Below are 22,065 nucleotides of genomic sequence, written 5' to 3'. Positions count from 1 at the left end.
CAAATCCATGGGAATCCCCATTCTTTTCATGTGTACTAGTAAGGGAAAATTTCTGAAAATCAAATGATCGCGTTTTTCACCCCAAAAATGAAGACTCTTCCTATGACACATATAAGATCAAATTAATCGCAAAGACGGAATGCAACAGTGGAAGCTCTTTCTATGAGGCTTTTATATGCTAACTTTTGACATAATCACAGAAAACCTGTTTTCATATTTTTGCATATTGCTCATTATTTTCGATCTGAAAGCTGAATATAATCAGCACCATTCGATGCGGCTTCTTTAGTCCTCTAAAGTCACATTAGAAAGCTGGGTGTGATAACGACAGTTTTCTTAGTCAAACTTGATAAAAACGTTTACAAGATGTCAGATCAAATCAAATTTGAACACAAAAATACCCACTACTACACAAATTCAAATTAGATTGCCGCAATTACGGCTGCCACGACGGCAGAGGGCTGAGAACAAATCTACTGGTTGTGACGTCGGATAGGACGTCCTCTCATTCTTCCATACCCTCCTTTTTTTTGCATAACGCGTTTAGTATCAAACCATGGCTGTTTTGGAAGCCGTTTGATTGATAATAACAATCTAGCTTCTGATACCACGGCCTTACACTGTTAAAAGCGCTTGATATTGCTTCTTTGAAGTGAAATGCATTAGGTACCATTTGATAACGAGCACTGGAAGGCGTAGAGCTAAAATTAATTGAATTTGTTTATTAGGTTTTGAAATTTTTTTTTGCCTGTTTGACATGAGTGGTGCTGCCGTTACTTGTCTGCTATCTCTGCTGTCTGTTTCTTTGGTTTACCATGTCTGGTGGTTGCTTCTTTGGTCTTTGTCTGGTTCCTGGTGTCGTTCATTCTTTGGTTTTTCTATGGCGCTGGTGTTGCTGCTGCTGCTGCTGCTAATCTGGTCTTTCCTGGTCTACTACTCTATTTGGTGCATGCTCGTTCTGTGGTCTGTCTCCGGTGATTGCCTATACTTTTCTGGTCTATCTGTGGCGGTGATAAGTGGTAAGTAACTTCATTGGTCTTTGTCTGATCTCTGCTAATGGCGTTCGTTCTTTGGTTCTTTTATAATGCTGGTGTTGCCGCTGTTGCTGCTAATATGGTATCTCCTGGTTTACTGCACATGTTGTATGCTTGTTTTCTCTGATCTATCTCTGGTAGTTGCCTATACTCTTCTGGTCTATCTGTGGTGGTGGTAAGTGGTAAGTAGCTTTTTTTCTTGTGGTTGCAATGATGTAAAGCTTCTCTGGACGCTTTTATCATTGCTTCCTTTCTCATGATAATGCATTCATGATGCTTGACTTGTTGCGCTTTCTTTTTTCTTTGTTGGCTGTGATATGATCAGCTCAACGCATGCTTGCAATGTTGTTGCTTCGTATGTACGAACAACAAGCATGATGTGCTGCTATATATCTGTATTACGGTTGTAATACTACTATGTTATATGGCCGTGGATTGTTGTTTGTGTTACCTCTGTGGCTTCACACAACAACATTAGTCACTATGTTGTATTGCATACTTAAAATACTGCTAATGCTCTTGCAATTGTATGTGTTTGTGTTGCTTTACATCCGACTATTACCATGCACTTTGCTCATGTATGCATTTTTGTTGCAACAATAACGAACTGTTCTGAGCATCTTTGATGTTGTACTTGTTGTTAAGCTTTTCTTTTAACTCACCTTTTTGTGTGAGTGTTCCTTTTCTTTGCCTACATACTACTATACTTCTATAGTACAGTATTATGTTCTGTTCTTCCTTTTTTTTTTCTTTTATTATGCTTCTTTGAAGCATACCTCTTTATTACGTTGTGGTGGATGTGCCTATCGCTGAAGCTCAACAAGACTTTATCCGAGACTAGGAGATGGATAGGCTGCCTCCACTTGGTTATTGCTACTTACTTTAGTGATGATTGAGAGTCTCAATGCCAGAATTTAAAAGCTAGGTGGTGTAAGTAAGGCATGTTCTAGCACCTGAGGGAAATTTGATGATAGTAACAGCTATATTGCTATATATAGCGGCGCTTAAAATTTTGCCTCACATCAAAACAGGGGGAAACCCTCGCAATTTTTTTTTAGATCAGCGGAGTTTTCAAGCAATTTGATTGGCTCAGGGGTTCAAACGGCGAAGGGTTTCAACTAGTTGATCTGCTATTGATCTGACATTTATGATGATTTTTGTTTTTATATAAAAGGGTATCCAAACGTGTTGTATTCACACATATAACTGTTCCTGAATCACAATGTCGTAGATTGAATTCAGTAATAAACTATGCACATATGAAGCATATGTAAATAAACTGTATCAACATGTAAACGATAACCATGATGTTCACATAAGCTAAGTTTCAGTAAGCTACTCTGTATATGTCAAACGATAGCAGATAAGGAATGTAAGTAATCAACGTTGCCAAGAGCAACTAAAGATACTTAGACTGATCATCTATATCTGAAATAATTACCATTTAGCATAAGTGAGGATTCACACTAAAACTTAGCATGAGAACACCATTCTAGACGGGTGCGTAAGCAATCCATAAATCATACATATAAATAGCAGTAGACATTCGCTCTTCCCTTTCCTCTTCATCTGATTTTTACTGAATGAACCTACATCTATTCTCACGTACTTATCAGATATTTACAACAAAACGGACACAATTTAAATCTTGCTCTATTTAATATTAAAACAAGAAGATGCAATTGCATACTTTTGTTCATTACGATTATTGAATTTTTCTATTATTTGATGTATTTTGATTTCACGATGCTGAGGAGGAAGAATCAATTAGAATATAGATCAAATATTAATAGCCCTAGTAATGTTGTATTCTAATAATACTTTGCATAACAGTCTATAGGGATTGAGCATGAGCAGAGATACATAGTAAGCATTTACTTGAATGTCTTCAAAGGTAGCTGTGTTTTACATATTTTCAACAAGTTGAAAGACGACGTAATGCACATATTATTGTGGTGCTCACCTGTGCATAAATTATTCTCAGTAATATAGCTAGTAGGCAGAAGCATTGTTGTAAAAGAGTCAGATCCACAATGCTAGGTCACTAATGAAGGGCATTCAAGTGACAAGAAACACTTGACAGTGAATTTTCAGTACATTTCAGCAGACTAATACATATGTATTTTCATTTTATTCACATCATCAATATATCCGAGTGCATCATCTATCTCAATGTAGCTTTTCAAACTCATTATCCCAATCATTTGATATGCGGAATTCATCCAAGCTTAAGCACTTGATCCAAATGAGAAAATTGTCTCTTGTTCCAGCAGTGGTGGTGTCAACATTTGAATATTCCTTTTCCAGTATCTCGCTTCCTTTTCTTCGATGAATGTATGTCTTTTTTTTAGTCTCTATTTTCAATGTGTACTGACCATCCAGGGATGCCGCTTCAAGTGACTCCAAATTTTTTAAAAAGCAGTTTCGAAAGTATCGATCATGGTATGCATTGTTTTCCAATAGAGGCCGTATTATCAGGGATAAGGAGCGGATTGCTGTAGATGGGAAAAATAGCTTAAGAATATAAGGCTCATCCATGAGTATGGCACAAGAGGAAATTTCTAATCTGTCAATGTTATGCACCACACTGGATAATCTTGAAAGCGCATCATGTTGTAGGATGGAAGTGTCAAAGGACAGGAAAGACAGATTTTCGACCGTGGCCAGATCGGGTAGCTCGGTATGAAGCAAAAGCATGTTCCTGAAATACAACGACGTATGTTGTCCTTGACTGAGTAGATGGTGCGCTCTATTGATTATCTCCCAGCTGTTGTTTATGTCCACATTATGCTGTCGTATCATGATATCTTTGATTTCTTCTGCTGGCAAAAATTGTTTGCTGCTTTCATCGTCAGCATCTCTTGCCAGGAAGGTTTGATAGATATCCTCTACATTCCCAAACTCGATTCGAATAGAGGTGGGCAAATACTGCTCTGCTAGGTTCAAAATATCAGTGATGGATACATTGTCAAAGTTGTAAGGGTCAATCACAACTGTTTGTGCATTCCTTGCTCTTGTCAGTCGCACATTGTAGCCTACCAAGCCAAGGTAGTCATCCTCCTCCAAGCTGTGTATGTGTAATTCTCTTTTGCCGCCGTTGATGCTTTGCATTGAAATGCTCTTTTGGATCAGATTAAAGCAGTTACTCAATTGAGAGAGTATCTGCCTGTGCTCTAGTCTGATGCCAATCTCGTACACTTGAGCAGGTAAACAAAATGCATTCAGTTGGTTCCACCAGCTGTCTGATGCTTGACTGCATACATAATCCAACTCCAACTCCTCCAATCCCTTCAGCTTACGAGCAAGGTACAGTAACGAGGCACCGTGGATATCACATTGACTGATGCTGAGTTGCTTTACATGTGCCATTGGTTCAATATTAGCTGGCAATGGTGTTTCTTCTTCCAGCCTTATTTTTTCAAATACAAGTTTGTATAGTGATGGCGGACAATCGTTTAGCAGTTTATCCAAGTTGCTATGACTGAAACGAAATGGGCTGTTGATTATCAAATGTTGCAAGGCGGTGAACTTGCTCAAATTACCTACCAGTGGTGGATGCAGTCCGTTCATCCGAATATTTGGGTTGGCATTGTTGTTCAAGAGGTATAGCTGTGTAAAGCTGTCCTTGTATTTGAGCGCAACATTCGTGTATACACTAGCATCAAAGACACTGCAGCCCTCTTCACCCAAAGTCCTAAGCCTCGTTATCTTGCTGCCATCAGACAAAAGCAACGGCCACACCAGACTGCGTTCAGTATCAGACGCTGTATGTATCTCTTCAATATTGGGACAGTGTTTTGTAATGGATTGGACAATGGCAGACGCTTTCTTGTTGTTTGAAAAGTCGTATAGAAAAGTGACCCGTTTAACCAGTGGACCCACCTGAAATGCTACGAGATCACCAAATCTTACATGATCCTCTGCCAGATAAACGTCTTGATAGAGTGCCTCGTAAGCTGCTTTATGCCAGCTTTTACATACCAGTTGCAGATCGATAAAAGCATCTCTTTTATCAGGATGATGCTCGTAAGCGAGATTACAGAAATGAAATATACACTGCAAGATTTCAAATGGCAACTGATTCCAACACATGTCGTTTTTGTATATAAAAGACAATGACAGAAAGAAACATGGGAATGTTGCGATTATTATAACCATTTGATTCTCTGTGCTACATTGCAATTGTTGTACCATTGAAATATGGCATCAAGAAGTTTGCTGCGGCTTGCAAGTTGCTTTCCAATTACAGAATTTATTCCCTGTTTAGATTTAGAGGGGCTCTCTGTGTTTTCATGTTGTCGAGTGAACGTAAAGAGATATATCTCTTAACAAAGTGGGCGCCAGTAGTGCATTTGAAGCTTTTTTGCTTTATACAGCTGACTCGAGATCAAATGCCATATGAGAGGACTAATGGCAAGACATTGGCTTCTTGACAAGGTATTTGACAACTTTTGCACCGTCCAGTAATATAATAAAAGACATGTCTGCCTTGCGACAACCATGATGACCGATGGCTAGTGATCCTAGATCAACAAATTGAGCCACCAATCGTTCTTCCAAATGCATAAATCGACCAGAAAGGTGACAGTGGAGAGTTTCAAAAACTAGAAAATTTTTTAATACAACCTTCTTTTTTTTTTTTTTTTTTTTTTTCATCTTGAATTGATTTGCTTTACGATTGACCATGGCCAAAACAACTCAAAAGAGCAACAGCACCAAAGCGCCTAACAAGGTGAACAAAAAGCCCACTCATAAGAAATCAGGCAACAAACAGACTGCCAATGCCACCAAAAAGACTGACAAGCTGGAGAAAGGTGTGGATGGTGTGATTGAATATGAGGATCTCGGCGACATTGATACCTGGGACTGGAACGAAGCTTCTGGCACTGATATGTTTATGGGCGATGATGCGGGTGGATTTCTGTGTTTGGAAGAAATCAGTGATGTTGAAGTAGAATACGAAGGGGATGATGTGAGCGGCAAAGTCGCTAAATTTAAGGTTTGTCATCAAATGACAGGTTGGATTTGTAGGATTGCGTACTTACACGATTTCCGGTTGTGTAGAGAGTCAAGAAACAGAACCGCAAGAGCGGAAAGAAGGCTCAACCTACTGCTCCTCTCAGCGTGGAAGAAACAGGCACCTTTTACGATGTGGATACATTTGACGAAGAGCAGGCTGCCAAGGCAAAATCCGAAGAAAACAAGGGCAACGTCGATGCAAATGAGGACAAAGCTGACAAAGAGGACGAGGACATGGAGGACCCATCCATCACCGAAGTCAAGGATGTCAAGGTGGTTGAGAAAAAGACCAAGGCACAAAAGTTGCTTGAAAAAAAGAAAAAGGAACTAGAAAAGTTGCAAAGCCAAGTAGAAAAGTTGGAAGCTCAGCAAGCCGAGACACCTGCAACTGCCATCAAAGACGAAAACAAACCATTGAACAAACGTGAGCGATTAGCTGCTAAAAGAAAAGCTGCTGAAGCAGAGTTGGAGGCAGATCGATCCAAGGAAGCAGTAGAAGAGGATGCGAAAGCCAAAAAGCCTCGCCCCACAATGGAAGATGTCGACCAAAGTGTAGATGTATCTGCCTGGAAAGACTTGAATTTATGCGAATCTGTGGTGAATGCTCTCAAATACAACAATTTTACAGCACCTACACCTATCCAAAAGAACTCTCTTCCTTTAGCCATGGAAGGTCGTGATATCATTGGTTCTGCTGAAACTGGTTCTGGTAAGACACTTGCATTCGGTATCCCCATCATCAACTACCTGGCTACACATCCTGCCCGTGAAGGTCTTGCTGGTTTGATTTTGACGCCCACCAGAGAATTAGCTATCCAGGTGCGCGACCACATTGATAAAATGTCAGCTTTCAGCAATGTGCGTGTGGTGGCTATTGTGGGTGGTATGTCTATTCAAAAGCAAGAGCGCTTGGTCAAGCAGAAGCCTGACATTATTGTGGCTACACCCGGTCGTCTTTGGGAGATCTTTTCAAACAACCCTGAATACATGGATATGCTGAAACACATCAAATTCTTGGTTTTGGATGAAGCTGATCGTATGCTTGAAAAGGGCCATTTTGAAGAACTGACGAGTTTGCTCAATGCCCTGTCGACTAAGCGTCAAGATACCACGGAATGGCCTGAGGAAGTCGATGAAGGCACCACCAAAAAGACATTGCCCCAGGATTTAGGCAAGCATCAAACCTTTATTTATACCGCTACGCTCAGCAAAGATCTTCGATTCAATGTCAAGGCTAAAAAGAAGAAGCTGCCTGTCAAGGCCACCAACACCATGGAGGATCTGTTGCGTCGTATCGAGTTTGCTGATGAGGATCCTGCACTTGTGGATATGACTTCAGAGAACGTGGTCGCCTCTCGTTTGCTAGAAGCCAAGATTGACTGTGTCAATACAGACAAGGATCTGTATGTGTATTACTTTGTCACGCGTTATCCTGGTCGCACCATCATTTTCGTCAACTCCATTGATGCGATCCGTCGTTTGGTGCCCATCTTCAAGCTGCTGAACGTAGAAGTGTTGGGATTGCATGCTCAAATGCAACAAAAGCAGCGTCTCAAGAGCCTGGACAGATTCAAGGCTAATCCCAAGGCTGTGCTGGTGGCCTCTGATGTCGCTGCCCGTGGTCTGGATATTCCTCTTGTGGATCATGTCATTCACTACCAATTACCTCGCTCTGGTGAAATCTACGTTCATCGTAGTGGTCGTACAGCTCGTGCTAACCGTGATGGTGTCTCTCTGTTGCTGTGTGGTCCTGAAGAAATGAAAATTTATCAAAAGTTGTGTCAGACATTGCGTAAGAACAAGGACTACCCCACTTTCCCTGTGGATCTGAACATTTTGAGAGCCATGACGGAACGTGTCAAATTGGCTGCTGAAATTGACTCTATTTTACATCAAGAATCAAAGCAAACACATGAAGTCAATTGGATGCGTAATATGGCCAAGGAAATGGACGTTGATTTTGATGAGGATACGATGCAGGGTAAAGGCTATCAAAAGTCAGCAGAGGATCTCCACAAGGGCAGGGTGAAGGCACAGAGCTTGCGTAACAAGCTGAATCATTTGCTAAAGCAGCCTATTCTACCTGCTGGTGTCTCGATGAAGTTTTTGACTGGCGGTGTTATTTCTGATCTGGTGGATCGTCTGATGAAGAATGAGAGTAAGTGTGTTTGCGTCTACTTTGTGTAGTTTCCATTGACTCATTGCATTTTAGCTCATGAACTTTTACCTGGATCATCCAACACCAAGGCAGTTGAAGATTTGCATCAAGCCAAAAAGAGAAAAAAGTCTGCCAAGTAGATGGAGAAACAGCAAACCAAGCACACACACACATATATATATATATGCATTTATACACATTGATAGAAGGAAATCGCTTAGATTTATTGAAAATAAATACACACTTATTCTTGTTTGATACTAGCATTCTTCTTTTCGCTGACAATGGAATCGGCATGAACACCACCTACCAAACGAACAAGTAAAATCACACCATCGTTTAACTTTCTAACAGGATAAAAGACGGGAATGCGGTTAGGCAATGTCCATTCGGATTGAGCATCTGCGCCTGATGCCATGGTTTGACTGTAGGGTGTAGTTGCCTTGGGTACAGCCATCATGGCCATGATAATGAACTATGCGCACGTGTGTTAATGTTCTAGCTTGATGTATGCTGTTCAGCTGGACTTACGCAGGGGTAAATAAGAGCAAATACGGCACCCGAACGAAGGAAGGAAAGGAAAAAGGTAAAGATGGTTCCGGGAAATCCTGCCATCGTAATCTGGTTAACCAGACCACATCCTTTTCTCTCTCTCTCTCTCTCTCTCTCTCTCTCTCTCTTGATCTAATAGCACACTTACCAAATCCTAAAAAGAAAGACCAATGCTTCTCCATATAAGATAAACGCTTTTCAATGTTCCAACCCTTATATACCCATTGGTATCTACAACTTGATGATAAGCACATGTCATGCAAACTTAACCGCTCGTTCATGGAAGAGATACGTTACTCAAAACAGTAATAAGACAAGATGATGCAATTCATCAAGAATGACAGCAAGCGACCGACATGAGGTATTTTGGATAAGAGAGTTGCAAAGATGCCGCAATTGATGTATAGAATAGTGGTCAAGATAGTCGAAGCCAAACTTGAAACAGTGGTTGGTGCAGGTACATTTTGCTTGGTTTGTCTCGCTTGAATCTGATATGCTTTCTCAGCTACTCTACCAAAGAACTTGCCATTGACGCCGAGCAATACAAAATACATTGGAACACCCAGCAAGCTCTATCAAATCATCTCGGTCAATTCGGCATTGTCTATCTCTTTCATGAAACTTACAACATAGGAACATCCCAAAAGCTTTGAAGTAGGATAGAATGTCTCTAGAAAGACTTGACCGCCCAAAAAGACAACGCCGTTCAACAAGAATGTAGTCAGCATTGCCTTTTGGATGCTTGAAGATCTGTTTGTAGTATTAACAAAGAGAAGTTGAATACACACTTCGATCATCCATGGGTCCGAGTTTCTTGCGTTCTTACGTGTAAAAGGAGATGAATGTCTTGGGCCATTGTGATGCTTGCTCAAGACCATTTAGAAAGTAGCTCCAATGTTGTTTCGCTGATGAATTTGCTAGAGTTGCCATTTTCTTTTTCAAAGAGGGATATTCGAAGGGAAAAAGAAAAGCGAAGAAAGTGTATTTGGATAAATAGCATCATCACCCTACATTTTTGTTGTCGCATGTTCGGTAGTTGAATGGCGTCAGGAGAGAAGAGGAGGAAAAACATGTTATCAGATGTGCAATTTGGCAGCAGTAAACCAGCGAAGAACACTTGGCAAAGCTGTTATGAGCCGAATTGATTAGCTGAATGAATATTGAATGGGGTTATCTATCAAATCAGGTACGAAAGCGATGTGATGGCTCGTCAAATGAAACATCCCAAACTGATGTTGCCTTGCCTTGCCTTGCTATTTACACTGTAATAGAACGTACCATTTGCCACAAAGTAGCCTACAAGCTGAATGAACAGATTTAATATACAATTGATTCTTATTCACCAAAAGATACCCATACGGGATATATCAACACAACATACGACCCAATTAGATGTTACGGTGCATGAATCTATCTATAAATATGGGTACATCTGGCTCGACGGCAAGTACGGGCGTTATTAAATATAGAATGCAATGAAAACAGCATAGTTAACAACAGTGCTATGTAATTTTCCTCTTACTCTCCATTCGCTTCAAAAGCATCTTTTATTACTGTACTGCCTTCATGATTAAAAGGCATTGAGTTTGCCTGCCAGCCCCACCAGCCAAAATTGATTCTAAACTCAGATTCATAATCTGTTTCAGATTGGCCAAATTTTGTGGATCTTCGACTCGATTGAAATATTTTGGCAAATTCGACTATATAACATATGATGATCATCCTATGCGTCTTTAAGCTTTCTTGGAGTGCTTTTCAAGGCGCATCTAATGATACCAAGCAAGATAGATATTTTGAATAAACTTTTTGAATAATTTACGAAAATATCAAAAGAGGTGTCAGAAAGTAACTGTCAGATGAGAGCAAGTGTTTGGTCCTATTCTGACCACCTAAAACGGCCTTGAACGCAAGAGAGCGCAGCTCAAATGCACTGAGGTTTTGCTGTATCAGGGACACTGAGGACTAAAAAGGGGAAATACCAGTATGCAACTTGCCCGTATATGAAGTAGCAACGTCTATATGGATGTAGAGCATCACATAAGAATCAGATCCACAGATAGTATAAAGGGGTTTTTATGTGTAAGTGGAGGATCAAAATATAAGTAGCAGTGTTTTGAAAAGATACGCAAGAGCAATCGGTAGCGTGAGATGCCGCTGTGCAGGTTGGTTCTCACCGAAGGGAAGCAAAGGTAGAGAGCCATCCGAAGCATAAACACTCGTATAGCATAAAAGGGATACTGAATAAGACGCGTAGCGTGCATACCAAGCCCACTAGGAGAGGACTAAAGCTTTACGCCAACTTATCCTTTACGACAAAAAAAAAATAACCAATACGCGTCGCGGTGACATTTTCAGTGCTTCTTGATAGATTGCTGGCTCCTTAAAATGTCTAGTGAAACTTAGCGAAAACTCACAATATCATGAGCATGGACTTAAAAAGATGCTGTTTGCTCAAAAGTGCCAATCACTGGAGTTTTACGTCGGTAAACAGTGATTCGTGTATGTTTACACTGTAAAATTTGCTGTAGATGGCGCACATTCAGACGCTCCGCTTCTGCATTTAGTTTTATGTATGGCATCGAAGAATCTGCTCGGTTTTATCATATGCATGTCAATAAATCAACTGCTTACATATCGTCCATCATAATTGAAACTTGTTTCAACACACTTTCCAAGGAGTCATGCTTGGTTTGAGCACATTGATTCGCTCATTTAGACGAATCAATAGCGCTACGCAATAATACTCTCAACAGTATATGATATTTTAAAGGCTGTAACCACTCCAAATTTGACGGATCAAGATTACTGCTCGATTAAAGCCCCGGATGAAGGTGAAATGATCAATGCAAGAGGGTTTATTAAATGTACAAAAATGATAGAATTAAGAAATTACAAGTCTAGGTAGCAATCTAGTTGAGGGGGATCCAATCTCTAGGGTTCTTTAAAACTTCGACGAGAGCAGCTTCTCTGGAACCTTCTTTGGGCTCATACATGTATTCCCAACGAGCGGTAAGAGGCATAGTCATCATGATAGCTTCGACACGAGCACAAGGAGTAGCAAGACCAAACTTGGTACCACGATCCCAAATCAAGTTGAATTCAACATAGCGACCACGACGGATTTGTTGCCAGTGAACCATTTCATCGGTGAAAGGCATGTCCTTACGCTTTTGCAAGAGAGGGACATAAGAAGGTAAGAAACGATCACCGAGCTCCTTGATAAAGGAAAAGATTTCTTCAGCAGGCTTAGAGTTAAAATCATCAAAGAAGACACCACCAATACCACGTTCCTCGCCACGATGAGCATTCAAAAAGTACTTATCACAAGCCTTCTTCATTTCAGGGTAGTAGGCCTTGTCAAACTTATCACACCCTTCCTTGTAGATTTGATGGAAGAAGACAGCATCTTCTTCATAGAGATAGACAGGAGTCAAATCAGCTCCACCGCCAAACCACCAGAACTTGGGAGTACCATCAGGGTTCATGACTTCAAAATAACGATAGTTCAAATGAACAGTAGGAGCATTGGGGTTCTTGGCGTGCATGACAAGAGAGATACCAGTAACAAAGAAAGGAACAGTACCTTCACAATCAATATCCTTACCACGGTCTTCACGCATTTGACGGATAGCTTCAGGAGAGAGCTCAGAGTAGACAACAGAGACCGCGGCACCAGCCTTCTCCATCACATCACCACCAGGCATGACACAGGTAATGCCCTCACCGCCAAATTCAGGTCTTTGCCAGGCATCACGGATGAATTTACCCTTACCGTCGACTTCCTCAATACCTTCGCAGATACGTCTCTGGAGATCCTTGACATAGGCTTCCATTCTTAAACGCATGGGAGCATCATCACCAATAGGACCCTTCGCACGCTATGGTAATCAATGTTAGGTGAGCATGTTGATTTCAGTGTAACATGGGTGGATCATATTTACAATGGCATTGTCGCTTTGGTAAATAGCGTATTTGGAAGACATGGGAGAAGTCATCTTGTGTAAATGTAAGGAATATCTTTAGTTTCGGTTTTAAGAAGGAGGGAAGAAAGAAGGGGTCTTGTCAGTGCCTGTTCCTTTAAATACGATTTTTTTTTTTTATTCGGTCGATTTCATGTTTCTGTGGCGTGATAAATATTGATGGCCAGTGAGACACAAAAAAAAAAAAAGTCTATCGATGTTTATGGAGATTCAAATGTTAGTGTCCATATTTATAGTATTATACCCTTGGAATTCAGGGTAGATGAAGGCACGATAATCAAGTGAGTCGAAATTTGAGCTCAAGAGTGGATGTAATCAGCGGATGTCTGATCATAAGAGAGTAGTATATGTATTCATCTATACTATCCAAGGTACCAAATCACATTTAAAGTCAATCCAAAAGGGTAAATACATTCTCCGCCAGATGAAAGGGCAAGCATATATATATGTATATGTATTGCATGATTCCATCATTAAACATTCCTGACAAACATATTATACATGAGCGGTAATCATTTAGATTTGAGGACATGTCCATCTTTTATATCTCTTCTGCTATATCGTACTCCTGGATCTGCTTCTTGTGGATCAAGCGAATCAAAAGTGATGGCTCACTGGCATTTCATGCGTTTATGCAAATTCTGTAGCCTAAGAAGCATGCAGTGACATTGATCGCCAATGAATAAATTGGCCAGATCAGAATTTTAGTTTTGATGCACCGCGGGTAAGGTTAAACTTTACTGAAGGTATAATACTGGCACAAGCTCCGGAGCCAAATTGAATGGTACGATTGCTGGTTTTCCATTCTGTCAGGTAGACCGTTCCAGAGTCACGGCCCCATGTGCTTTAACCCCACATCAACGATTTTGCCTTGTATCATTTTGGTAGTGGTGTAGACTATATCAAATAATGTTTAAAAGATGTCTGTATATAGTGTTGACTAGATAGCTTCGTTTACGAGGGTTATACGGCGCAAGATCGAGACATGCTGTTGTAAAGTACCATGCCATGCACAAGAATTGTTTGGTATACCAGGAATCCCGGATTGCAAATGTTACCTAGCGGCGTTCCAGTTTGAGGCTGTGTTACTGTCTGGATGAATGGATGGCATGCAATGCTTTTTTAGATTTTCAACTCAAGGAGAGACACTCGCTACTTCAGGAACCTGGTAGCACGAATCAACTCAAAGAAATGATTGCATTGTCGATCATGCTATCACGCTCCAAATACCAGTACACTCACTCCCTCCTACTGTCAATTCTACTTGCCCCTTATTTCCACAGATAATGAAATTCACAATGCTCTGAATGCAACAATTTTATTGTTCAGGGCAAATTTCCAAAAAACTTACTCTGATAATTTGGATTTCTTGAAATCCCTTCCTCCTCCTCCTCCTCCTCCTCCAGCTCCATCATTGCCGGATATTGAGCCATGATTTCTCTTTGCTAATGGCGTCTTGGTATCATTTCTACACAAAGAAATGAGTAAAGGCGGTTCATTTGTCTAACCAAACCATCTACGTACCTTTTCGCTAATGGCGATGATTTGTAATCTGGACCTCCCCCTGACCCTGCTACACCTGACGAAGGTGAAGGCCCGCTTATAGACGAATTTCTTGATGGCCACAGAAACGATGCTCCAGCTACTGGTGTAGTTACAAAGAAGAGTGGGCTTGGTAATTCATTGTGATGTGTATAGAATTCTGGGTAAAATGTAGATGGCGATGGTAGATTACGAGCAAATTGAGATGGCAGAGCAGAGGGCGGTGGAAATAACGCTGATGGTGGCTGATACGAGTACGGTTGTTGCTCTGGTGGTTTTTCTTGTGTTTCTGCATGATCATCATTTTTGGGTATTTCTACTCGTAAATTAGGAGGCCGTTTGCTGGTAGCTTGTAACAGCTTCTCTTGTGGCGGCATAGGTGTAGACATTTGACCTTGCTGCTGTGGGCCTTGCTGTGGTGGTACTGGCACCAAATGCCCCTGTGCTTGCAATGGTACTTGCTGATAATACGGTATTGGATGATTGTTAGATGTGGGTGCCGGTATGTACCCATTCATTACAGGTGCATAGCCGTAAGCGTATGGCTGTGGTAGTGGTGCTGGTGACGGTGGTAGCGGTGGCATTGCAGGCACACTACCGTACCCCTGATGTAAAAATGGATTCTACATTTACTCAAACATCAGCATCACGATCTACAGGAACAAAGAAACTGTACTTACGGGAGGCACAAAATTTGGATTAATAGCATAAAAAATATCGTAGCTGTTATCCGAGAACGACGGAGGCGGTGCGACATAGGCATAAGAAGGGTCTCCGTGCGCTCTAAAGGGTAGCATCGGAGGAGGTAGCGGTAGAGACTGTAATGGCTGATTTGGCTGTTCTACTGGATGGGGCAATTCCTGCTGTGTCATCGCAACTGGAGGGCGGGAGGTGAGGTGGGGAGCAGGGGATGTCTTTTTTCTAACGCTCTGATCCTTTTCATTGTGCGTCTCTGGCTCGTGTTCTATAGTTTCATCTCCTTCTTCCCAGCCATCTTCATTATTGATAAACTATTAGCAATGCCTTAGTATACCAATCTGTTTATGCTATCAGCAAGGGTACATTACGTCTAGGTTTGATTTGGTTTCATGAAGGTCAGTGTACTATTATAAAGTTAGATATACCAATGTATTGCTATACGATACAACATACCTCTGTATATTTCATCATGATTTGATCGATATCGCTGCTGGAATATTGTATCAAGTTGCCACTGGTGTTGAAAATCAATAATGCAATTTCACAATTACACAAGACACTGAGTTCGTAAGCCTTCTTCATCAAGCCATGTTTACGTTTCAGGAACGTAACCTTGAGAGCATTTTGTTTTAGCTAACATGGCCTTATGATACCTCACTTACACTACCTGCTTGTTTCGCTCATCCTGAATTGGCTGGATCTTGATCTTTTTGCGTCCCATTCTATGTTGAAGCCAGTGTTAAATATAACTCGGACATGAATAACGTTACATTGATCTACTTACCAATAATAACCGTTTCCTCGAGATAAGTTTTGATATGGGATAACTTCTCTGTTGGATTGTCAAAAGAAAAAAAAAAAAGTATAAAAAAGTGAAAGAAAAAAAAAGAAAGAAATGGTTGGTGGGTAAAAACTATATGCGCTCTATCTACTGCTGCATATACGATACAACAAGACTCTACGCTTCCATGTTTGGGGGTGTATCGAGTCACGTTATGGTCTGTATTCGTATCACAAGCTTCTGATCTAAACCAGGATATTGGATCACACATCAATCAGGTTGAAATATAACAGACTGGTCTAGCTTTCAGCCGATGCTTCATATCCGGCACTTCAGTTTTGCATTTACCGTCAGTTATCAAAGATAAGGATTGATTCAATTGAATGATTCATCATGTCATGGTCCAGTCAGATCAACATGGATTTGCTCAAAAAGCCATTCATGGTTGTTCCTTTGATACCAGGCACGCCGAACATGAGATTTTCAAAGAGCAGCGATTCTATTTAAAGTGAAATAACATCCCTGCTCTAAAGCTGCAGGTACAGGAAACGCTGCTCATGCTTATTATGCATCCACTGACGCCCCATCATAGCATCCAGGCACAGGCAATCAAATAGGAAAGCAGGCGCCTTTCCGTTCAAAACCGTTTTTCTTTCATTGTACACTTGGTTTTTTTTTTTTTATTAAAAAGATTGATGATGGAAAGGATGGCATATTGTATACAAGAATGAAACTAGATGAAGGTTCTTTGTTGTGCTACAGATACAGGAGGAGCAGATGTCGACCCAGCAGCAGCAGCAGCAGATTTCAGCTTTTCATTTTCTTGAACCAATCTCTCAATTTCGGTCAAGATGGAAGCTTGGTTTCTCTTCAAATGCTGAAGATGTTGAACAGTACGACCCAACAAGGCAGCCTTGCTCATCTTTTTGTTTGCGCAACCAGGTAAATGCTGACGCAAAACATCAAAGCCATCTTTGATTTGGGCTCTTCGCTTTTGCTCAGACTGGATGTGCACTTGACGACGCATTTCAGCAGCAGAGATACCTTGATGTTGCATTTCTTGGCCATCCATGTCCTCAGAATCATAAGAACATTGACGACGACGTCTCTTTTTCATGCAAGAGCCGCCATTTTCGTAAGTTTCTTTGGAATACTGATGGAATTCGGGCAAGAAAGAGTCGGGAAGTTTGTTGACTTGAGCAATTCTCTCGTTGATCTTTTCGGTCAGAGAGACACAGCTAGGCAGAGAATGTGTGTTGGAGGCACTGAAAGAGACTACCAAAGGAGAGCAAGAAGCAGAGGAAGCAGCGGATTCGGGGCTTGATGGCATGCTATTGTACATGTCAATTTGAGAAGGTACGACGGGCTGTGGAACCTGAGATGCCATAGCAACAATGGAGTCGTATGTGTCAAATCTTGTGGTAGGGGCTGTTGGTGTAACAGGAGCATGAGTAGGATACAATTGTGTGTCATAGTAATGCATCTTGGTGGGTGTATAAGGAGCAGCAGGCATAAAGTTATAAGTATCGAAACCAAAAGATGCGTTATTCATTGCAGTGTTCATAATGTGATGGTATTGTTTTTGTTAGTATATTGGGGGAATATATAGGTGAAATGAAAGGAGAGTACTGTGATACAATGGATGAAAAAAAAAAAAAGGAAAGCTCAATAAAATGTTTTTAAGGATAGTATAGTATGGCTTTTCTTTTTGTCAGTGTATTTTATGGACGCGGTATTGAATATATAAAAGAGATGAAGAAATGGGGAGCATTGTATGGGTTGGGTTGGTATTTATACATGGATTCCCTAATATCACATCATTCTATGGTATTGAGGTCCGATGTAATTGAATCAACAGATTCTTGTTTTTACCTTGGAGTCTTCCCATGCATACATGATCGCCGACTTAACATCAAGATGTAACATGTAGTACGTAGGTTGTTTTGATCACAAAACTACAGCACATGGAGTCAATGCGATAAGATGTCGTATTGAAAACGCATTCGTCATGACAAGTACAAGCAAATGCCGCCTTTTTTTTCGCAGCAGGGGCTCTACTACATTTTGGTTTTTGATCGATTTATAGTAATTGTGCACGCTGTTTATTCGTTTCTACTTGGGCTTGACCTATATTTTTAAATCATTTTGTAATAAAGTAGATGTGTTTCAGTTAATTAACGGACTTTATCGATTCAGTTTAGACCAGTGATTGTACGCTTCTTTAGAACTGGAAAGAGTCCAGCAGGATAATATGATCTATCTTTGTCTGTGAATCAATGATGGATTGGATGAGGAAGGGGACAGATGAGGTTTGAGCCAACAGGGAGAGCATGATGACTCGGAACCACCACTGACTTTCAAAGCGTCAGTTGCCCCTGATCTCGTAAGCAGTAGGCTTAGTTTGTCGTTCCAACCTGATGCTTAATAGCTATATTTATCGATCCTTTGCATAAATAGATCTTGACGAGGAGAGCCGAGGCCATCTTCTGTGTAGACTGGATTTTACAGGTGTATTCAATGTCAATAGCATGGATCAACAGCAGAGGGTTTCAATCGTCAATATTCATCAAATGCCAATCGCCTTATTGATTGTTTGCTTCCTATCAGAGTTGCATTACTGTGTATGTAGTAAAGCTTAGCATTTCGAGATGGAATATATTTGACAATAATAGTATCAATAAAACGGCGCTCATATATCTTAATTATCGTAGTTTGGTGGTTGGAGCTTACCAAACTTTGTGGCATTGAGAATATGATGACGCTATCTAAATATGATGTCCAAGAAGGGTTCATTCTGGGTATTACAACCGCACAAACAATCAACATGCGGCTAATGGAGCGGCATTGCTAATTGTACCGGCCCAAGCTCAATCGATTGAGGTACACTCAAGGAAGCAACAAGGAATCAAAGATCTATGATTGTATATTGTGAGCTATCTGTCATCATTACGAGTACTGGCGCTCTAAAATAAAGTGAAACGCATAGATAGTGTTTTTCTTTGTTGTCTCGATACAAAGCACGAGACTGATATCTATATTACAATGAGCTTTACCGAGGGAACTCTATGAATAAGCATGCACAATAAGCTTGGTCTGTGGTCAGCCAGCAGACTTCAAATAGTTTCATGCAATTCAAGTTATTTCAGCAACGGTTTTACAAGTCAAAGCACAGAAACGTGTCTTGTCGTGCTTTGTTGGCCTCTATACAGTGCCTATTATGCTGACAGTACAGCAATGTGCACCCTTAAAACTTACATTTGACGACAACAGTTGTCATTGCAAATAGAAAATCAACCTTTCTATGTGACATGAATTCATAAATGAGCATTTGTAAATGACATGCAGATCTGAAAACAATGAACTCGATCTCCAGTTATATAAAAGCTAGATTTAAGCTCTCGCGATTGTCTGATAACCCTCTTTTTTTTTTTTTTTCTAAACATAATGGATATGCCTTTTGTAATCAAACTTTTCGTACAAGTCGCTTCATTTGTAGGCTTCTTCCTGGTGACCCTACTTCCAACGCTATATGTAGCTCATTCTTTCTTTACAGGCAAGTACACAGCAATGTCATGCCGTTCAACCGCTCACTTATTACGATGAATAGAGGCGAAACCCAAGAAGGGAAACAGTAAAAGTAGGTAGACTCTTTTCAAGTGAGGTAGAGTGACCTCATTCCGATTATTATAGCTGCGCAGGAGTATATTGAGACCAAGATGCAGGAGCACCGTGCCACGATTGAAGCTCACGTCAATCAGAGACTTGCAGAAGCCAGTGATAGAATGCATCACCAGTATAGTACAAAGCAATCAACTATCGAAGACTTGCATGAGAGAATGGAAGCGTTTGAGGCCATGGTAAGCAGTTGTTAGCAGTGAATGACACACTGATTGATCCTCAGCGACTTTCAAGTTCAAAAAAGAGATGCATGCCCATCAGCTTATCCTAGACAGCAAGAGTCTTCTCTTGGAACTTACTATTCAGAGTCGAGAGGCTCGTATAGATGGCAAGGAAAAGATACATCCACTGGATCACAGTCGAGTGAATCAGACGCATCAGGTATATGGTACAGTGCAATGTTTCTGTCTGTGTCCTTATGCTTTTGATACTGCATAGATGAAATCCCTCTCGGCTGCTGTTCGAGGTATTGCGGATGCAACAGAGACCTTGAATGATTTGCTGCCTCGTGTGCTTGCTCTGGAGACCGCTCAATTGGCATCACAACAAACGGCAGCAAAATCCACAGAGTGTGAAAAGCAAATCAAAGACTTGTCTCAAAAGGTGGACCAAATCAATGCAACAGTCAAAGATTGCGTTCAAAGATCAATGGGAGACCAGTTTACTCTAAAGACGTTGGTTAAACTCAACCGTGCAGCTTTGGAAAGAAAAATGAACGAGATGGAAGCAGACATCAGGGGACAACTCGTTACTCACAATCATCAAATTACTGACACAATCAAGGTCGTGGCCAATGCATCCATAGTTGTCAATAAAGAGTTCCGCAAGATACTAGAACTGGTTCATAATGTTTCCGCTTACTGCGCAAATGTGAAGGAGACTTCAGATCTCCTTGGTGCGCAATTACAGTACATGCTTACAAGACTGACCCAGTTGGAACAATGGCTTACACAAACAGCAAGCAGTGACAACGAGGCTATGTCTCCTCATCATCAGATCATTTTTTACTAGATGACCATAGAGTATTTATAAATAAAGGCGTCCTGTCATCATACCCAGCCATTGCCATCCGCACTACTGAGCCTGCTTCGACTACACGGATTTCAGTGTTGTCTGTGTCTATGCAAACTATCTTTCCCAATACACAATAAAGAGCGCTGTAATTTTTTAATAGTTTTATATTTTGGATTAAATAAGATTTTTATGATTTCTTTGCTACAAGGTGTCTTTTTGAATTTATTTAGGAGGACTATTATACAATAGACGTTAGATTAGGGCATTATATCGTACATTACAGAGAAAATGACTTACTTGTAAACAATCTTTCTAGTCTTGAGAGGAGCCCACTTGAATTTCTTGAGGTAGACAGACAAAGCAACCAAACCAGCAGTAATAATGGTAGCCTTCATACCCATCTTCTTACGGTCATCGTGTTCGGGTTCAGCAGCCCAAGCAAGGAAAGTACAGACATCCTTGGCCATTTGAGAGGCGGTGGCAGGAGTGCCATCCTCATACTCGACAACACCGTCAAAGAGAGTTTGAGCCATAGCAATAGCGCCACCGGGGAAGTAAGGGTTATAGTTCAAACCTTCACGAACTTCAACACCTCCAGGGGCATCAACATAACCTGTCAAAAGAGCAAAAACGTAATCCTATATGGCATAGATTAGCTTTCCACATCGTCTGTAGGTCTCTTTTGATCTACGGCATACCTCACCACCATGACGAGCCTTGGTAATCAATGAAAGATCTGGGGGCAAAGCACCAGCATTACCAGCACGAGCAGCTTCATCGTTAGGGTATGGTTTGGGCATATAATCAGCAGGCTATGATTCCAATGAGTCAAGAGTTGATCTCTCGCCTTCCCTTCCTTTCATGACATTTACCTTGCCGGGTCTCATGAACATCTCACCATTATCATCAGGTCCATCTTGATATTCGAATTCTTCGGCCATGGCCTTGACTTCATCCTCAGAGTGAGAGACATCAATCAAATTTCTCCAAGCGATACGATCAAGAGAGTGACAGGCTGAACAAACCTCTCTGTAAACCTGATAACCACGACGGATACTACAGATATTGTCAACATGGTTGAGTATGGGATGCGGATTGGCTGCGAAATAGATTGACTACTTACGAAGCATGATCAAAAGTATCGAGAGGACCACTGTGAGGCCAGGGATGGCTAGGAGGATGGAGACCCTCATCAGCCATGTTGGCAGAGACATCAGCATACATGTAAGCAGCTGCTGTGGTACCAACGATAGCGCCTGTCACTAAACCGAATTGCATAGGATGCTGCTCAAGATTGAATTAGTGTCAGGGATCGAAATACAAATGGTTCAACATACTTGAGCGACGGTAGGCTTGGTAGAAGCAAATCTGACCTAATGATCAAATGGTGTTAGTTGAGTGCTGGTTAAACATGTGTAAAAGTGGGTGTAGATGTATAGGTGCAGTTGTGTGGGGTCAGAAGATGAGGTGTATCAAATGTCGACATATTACCTGGTTGGAAGGTCTAGCAAGCGAACGTACTGAACGCTTTGCTGTGTTTAAGGCGAGCCGAGAAAACATTGTAGAGTAGGGGGGTTATTTTTTATATATGAACAAGCCAAAATGTAT

At 41.0% G+C, this 22,065-nt stretch overlaps 8 protein-coding genes across 8 annotated transcripts; 2 read left to right on the top strand and 6 right to left on the bottom strand.

The window, feature by feature from the left end:
- Window positions 1-3,203: 3,203 nt before the first annotated feature.
- On the bottom strand, window positions 3,204-5,126 carry ATC70_003899 (uncharacterized protein; the record flags this gene model as incomplete). The annotated part of the gene is made up of 1 exon (XM_064823254.1): window positions 3,204-5,126. One exon carries the CDS (start codon window positions 5,124-5,126, stop codon window positions 3,204-3,206), a length of 1,923 nt encoding a protein of 640 aa, XP_064678566.1.
- Window positions 5,127-5,718: 592 nt separating this feature from the next.
- ATC70_003898 (uncharacterized protein) lies at window positions 5,719-8,351 on the top strand (the record flags this gene model as incomplete). Its single annotated transcript, XM_064823253.1, has 3 exons — window positions 5,719-6,033; window positions 6,099-8,211; window positions 8,266-8,351. 3 exons carry the CDS (start codon window positions 5,719-5,721, stop codon window positions 8,349-8,351), a joined length of 2,514 nt encoding a protein of 837 aa, XP_064678565.1.
- A 104-nt stretch (window positions 8,352-8,455) lies between these two features.
- Window positions 8,456-9,693, bottom strand: rho4_1 (RHO4 protein; the record flags this gene model as incomplete). The annotated part of the gene is made up of 6 exons (XM_064823252.1): window positions 8,456-8,686; window positions 8,743-8,819; window positions 8,912-8,994; window positions 9,061-9,335; window positions 9,390-9,513; window positions 9,590-9,693. 6 exons carry the CDS (start codon window positions 9,691-9,693, stop codon window positions 8,456-8,458), a joined length of 894 nt encoding a protein of 297 aa, XP_064678564.1.
- A 1,979-nt stretch (window positions 9,694-11,672) lies between these two features.
- Window positions 11,673-12,758, bottom strand: ATC70_003896 (uncharacterized protein; the record flags this gene model as incomplete). Its single annotated transcript, XM_064823251.1, has 2 exons — window positions 11,673-12,641; window positions 12,705-12,758. 2 exons carry the CDS (start codon window positions 12,756-12,758, stop codon window positions 11,673-11,675), a joined length of 1,023 nt encoding a protein of 340 aa, XP_064678563.1.
- A 1,332-nt stretch (window positions 12,759-14,090) lies between these two features.
- ATC70_003895 (uncharacterized protein) lies at window positions 14,091-15,705 on the bottom strand (the record flags this gene model as incomplete). The annotated part of the gene is made up of 6 exons (XM_064823250.1): window positions 14,091-14,211; window positions 14,268-14,908; window positions 14,966-15,295; window positions 15,353-15,388; window positions 15,438-15,596; window positions 15,652-15,705. The coding sequence occupies 6 exons, from the start codon at window positions 15,703-15,705 to the stop codon at window positions 14,091-14,093; spliced, it is 1,341 nt and encodes a 446-aa protein (XP_064678562.1).
- Window positions 15,706-16,498: 793 nt separating this feature from the next.
- Window positions 16,499-17,329, bottom strand: ATC70_003894 (uncharacterized protein; the record flags this gene model as incomplete). The annotated part of the gene is made up of 1 exon (XM_064823249.1): window positions 16,499-17,329. One exon carries the CDS (start codon window positions 17,327-17,329, stop codon window positions 16,499-16,501), a length of 831 nt encoding a protein of 276 aa, XP_064678561.1.
- Window positions 17,330-19,481: 2,152 nt separating this feature from the next.
- On the top strand, window positions 19,482-20,454 carry ENT3_1 (Epsin-3, clathrin recruitment and traffic between the Golgi and endosome; the record flags this gene model as incomplete). Its single annotated transcript, XM_064823248.1, has 3 exons — window positions 19,482-19,622; window positions 19,678-19,824; window positions 19,882-20,454. 3 exons carry the CDS (start codon window positions 19,482-19,484, stop codon window positions 20,452-20,454), a joined length of 861 nt encoding a protein of 286 aa, XP_064678560.1.
- A 225-nt stretch (window positions 20,455-20,679) lies between these two features.
- KRE5_1 (killer toxin resistant protein) lies at window positions 20,680-22,017 on the bottom strand (the record flags this gene model as incomplete). The annotated part of the gene is made up of 7 exons (XM_064823247.1): window positions 20,680-20,692; window positions 20,755-21,095; window positions 21,156-21,269; window positions 21,330-21,513; window positions 21,581-21,741; window positions 21,795-21,830; window positions 21,949-22,017. The coding sequence occupies 7 exons, from the start codon at window positions 22,015-22,017 to the stop codon at window positions 20,680-20,682; spliced, it is 918 nt and encodes a 305-aa protein (XP_064678559.1).
- Between the last annotated feature and the right edge of the window lie 48 nt (window positions 22,018-22,065).

Source organism: Mucor velutinosus (genome assembly GCF_035048745.1).
Source record: "Mucor velutinosus strain NIH1002 chromosome Unknown tig00000268, whole genome shotgun sequence".
Classification (NCBI taxonomy): domain Eukaryota; kingdom Fungi; phylum Mucoromycota; class Mucoromycetes; order Mucorales; family Mucoraceae; genus Mucor; species Mucor velutinosus.
The sequence above is the reverse complement of the archived record's forward strand: the minus strand, read 5'-3'. Positions and strand labels throughout refer to the sequence as shown.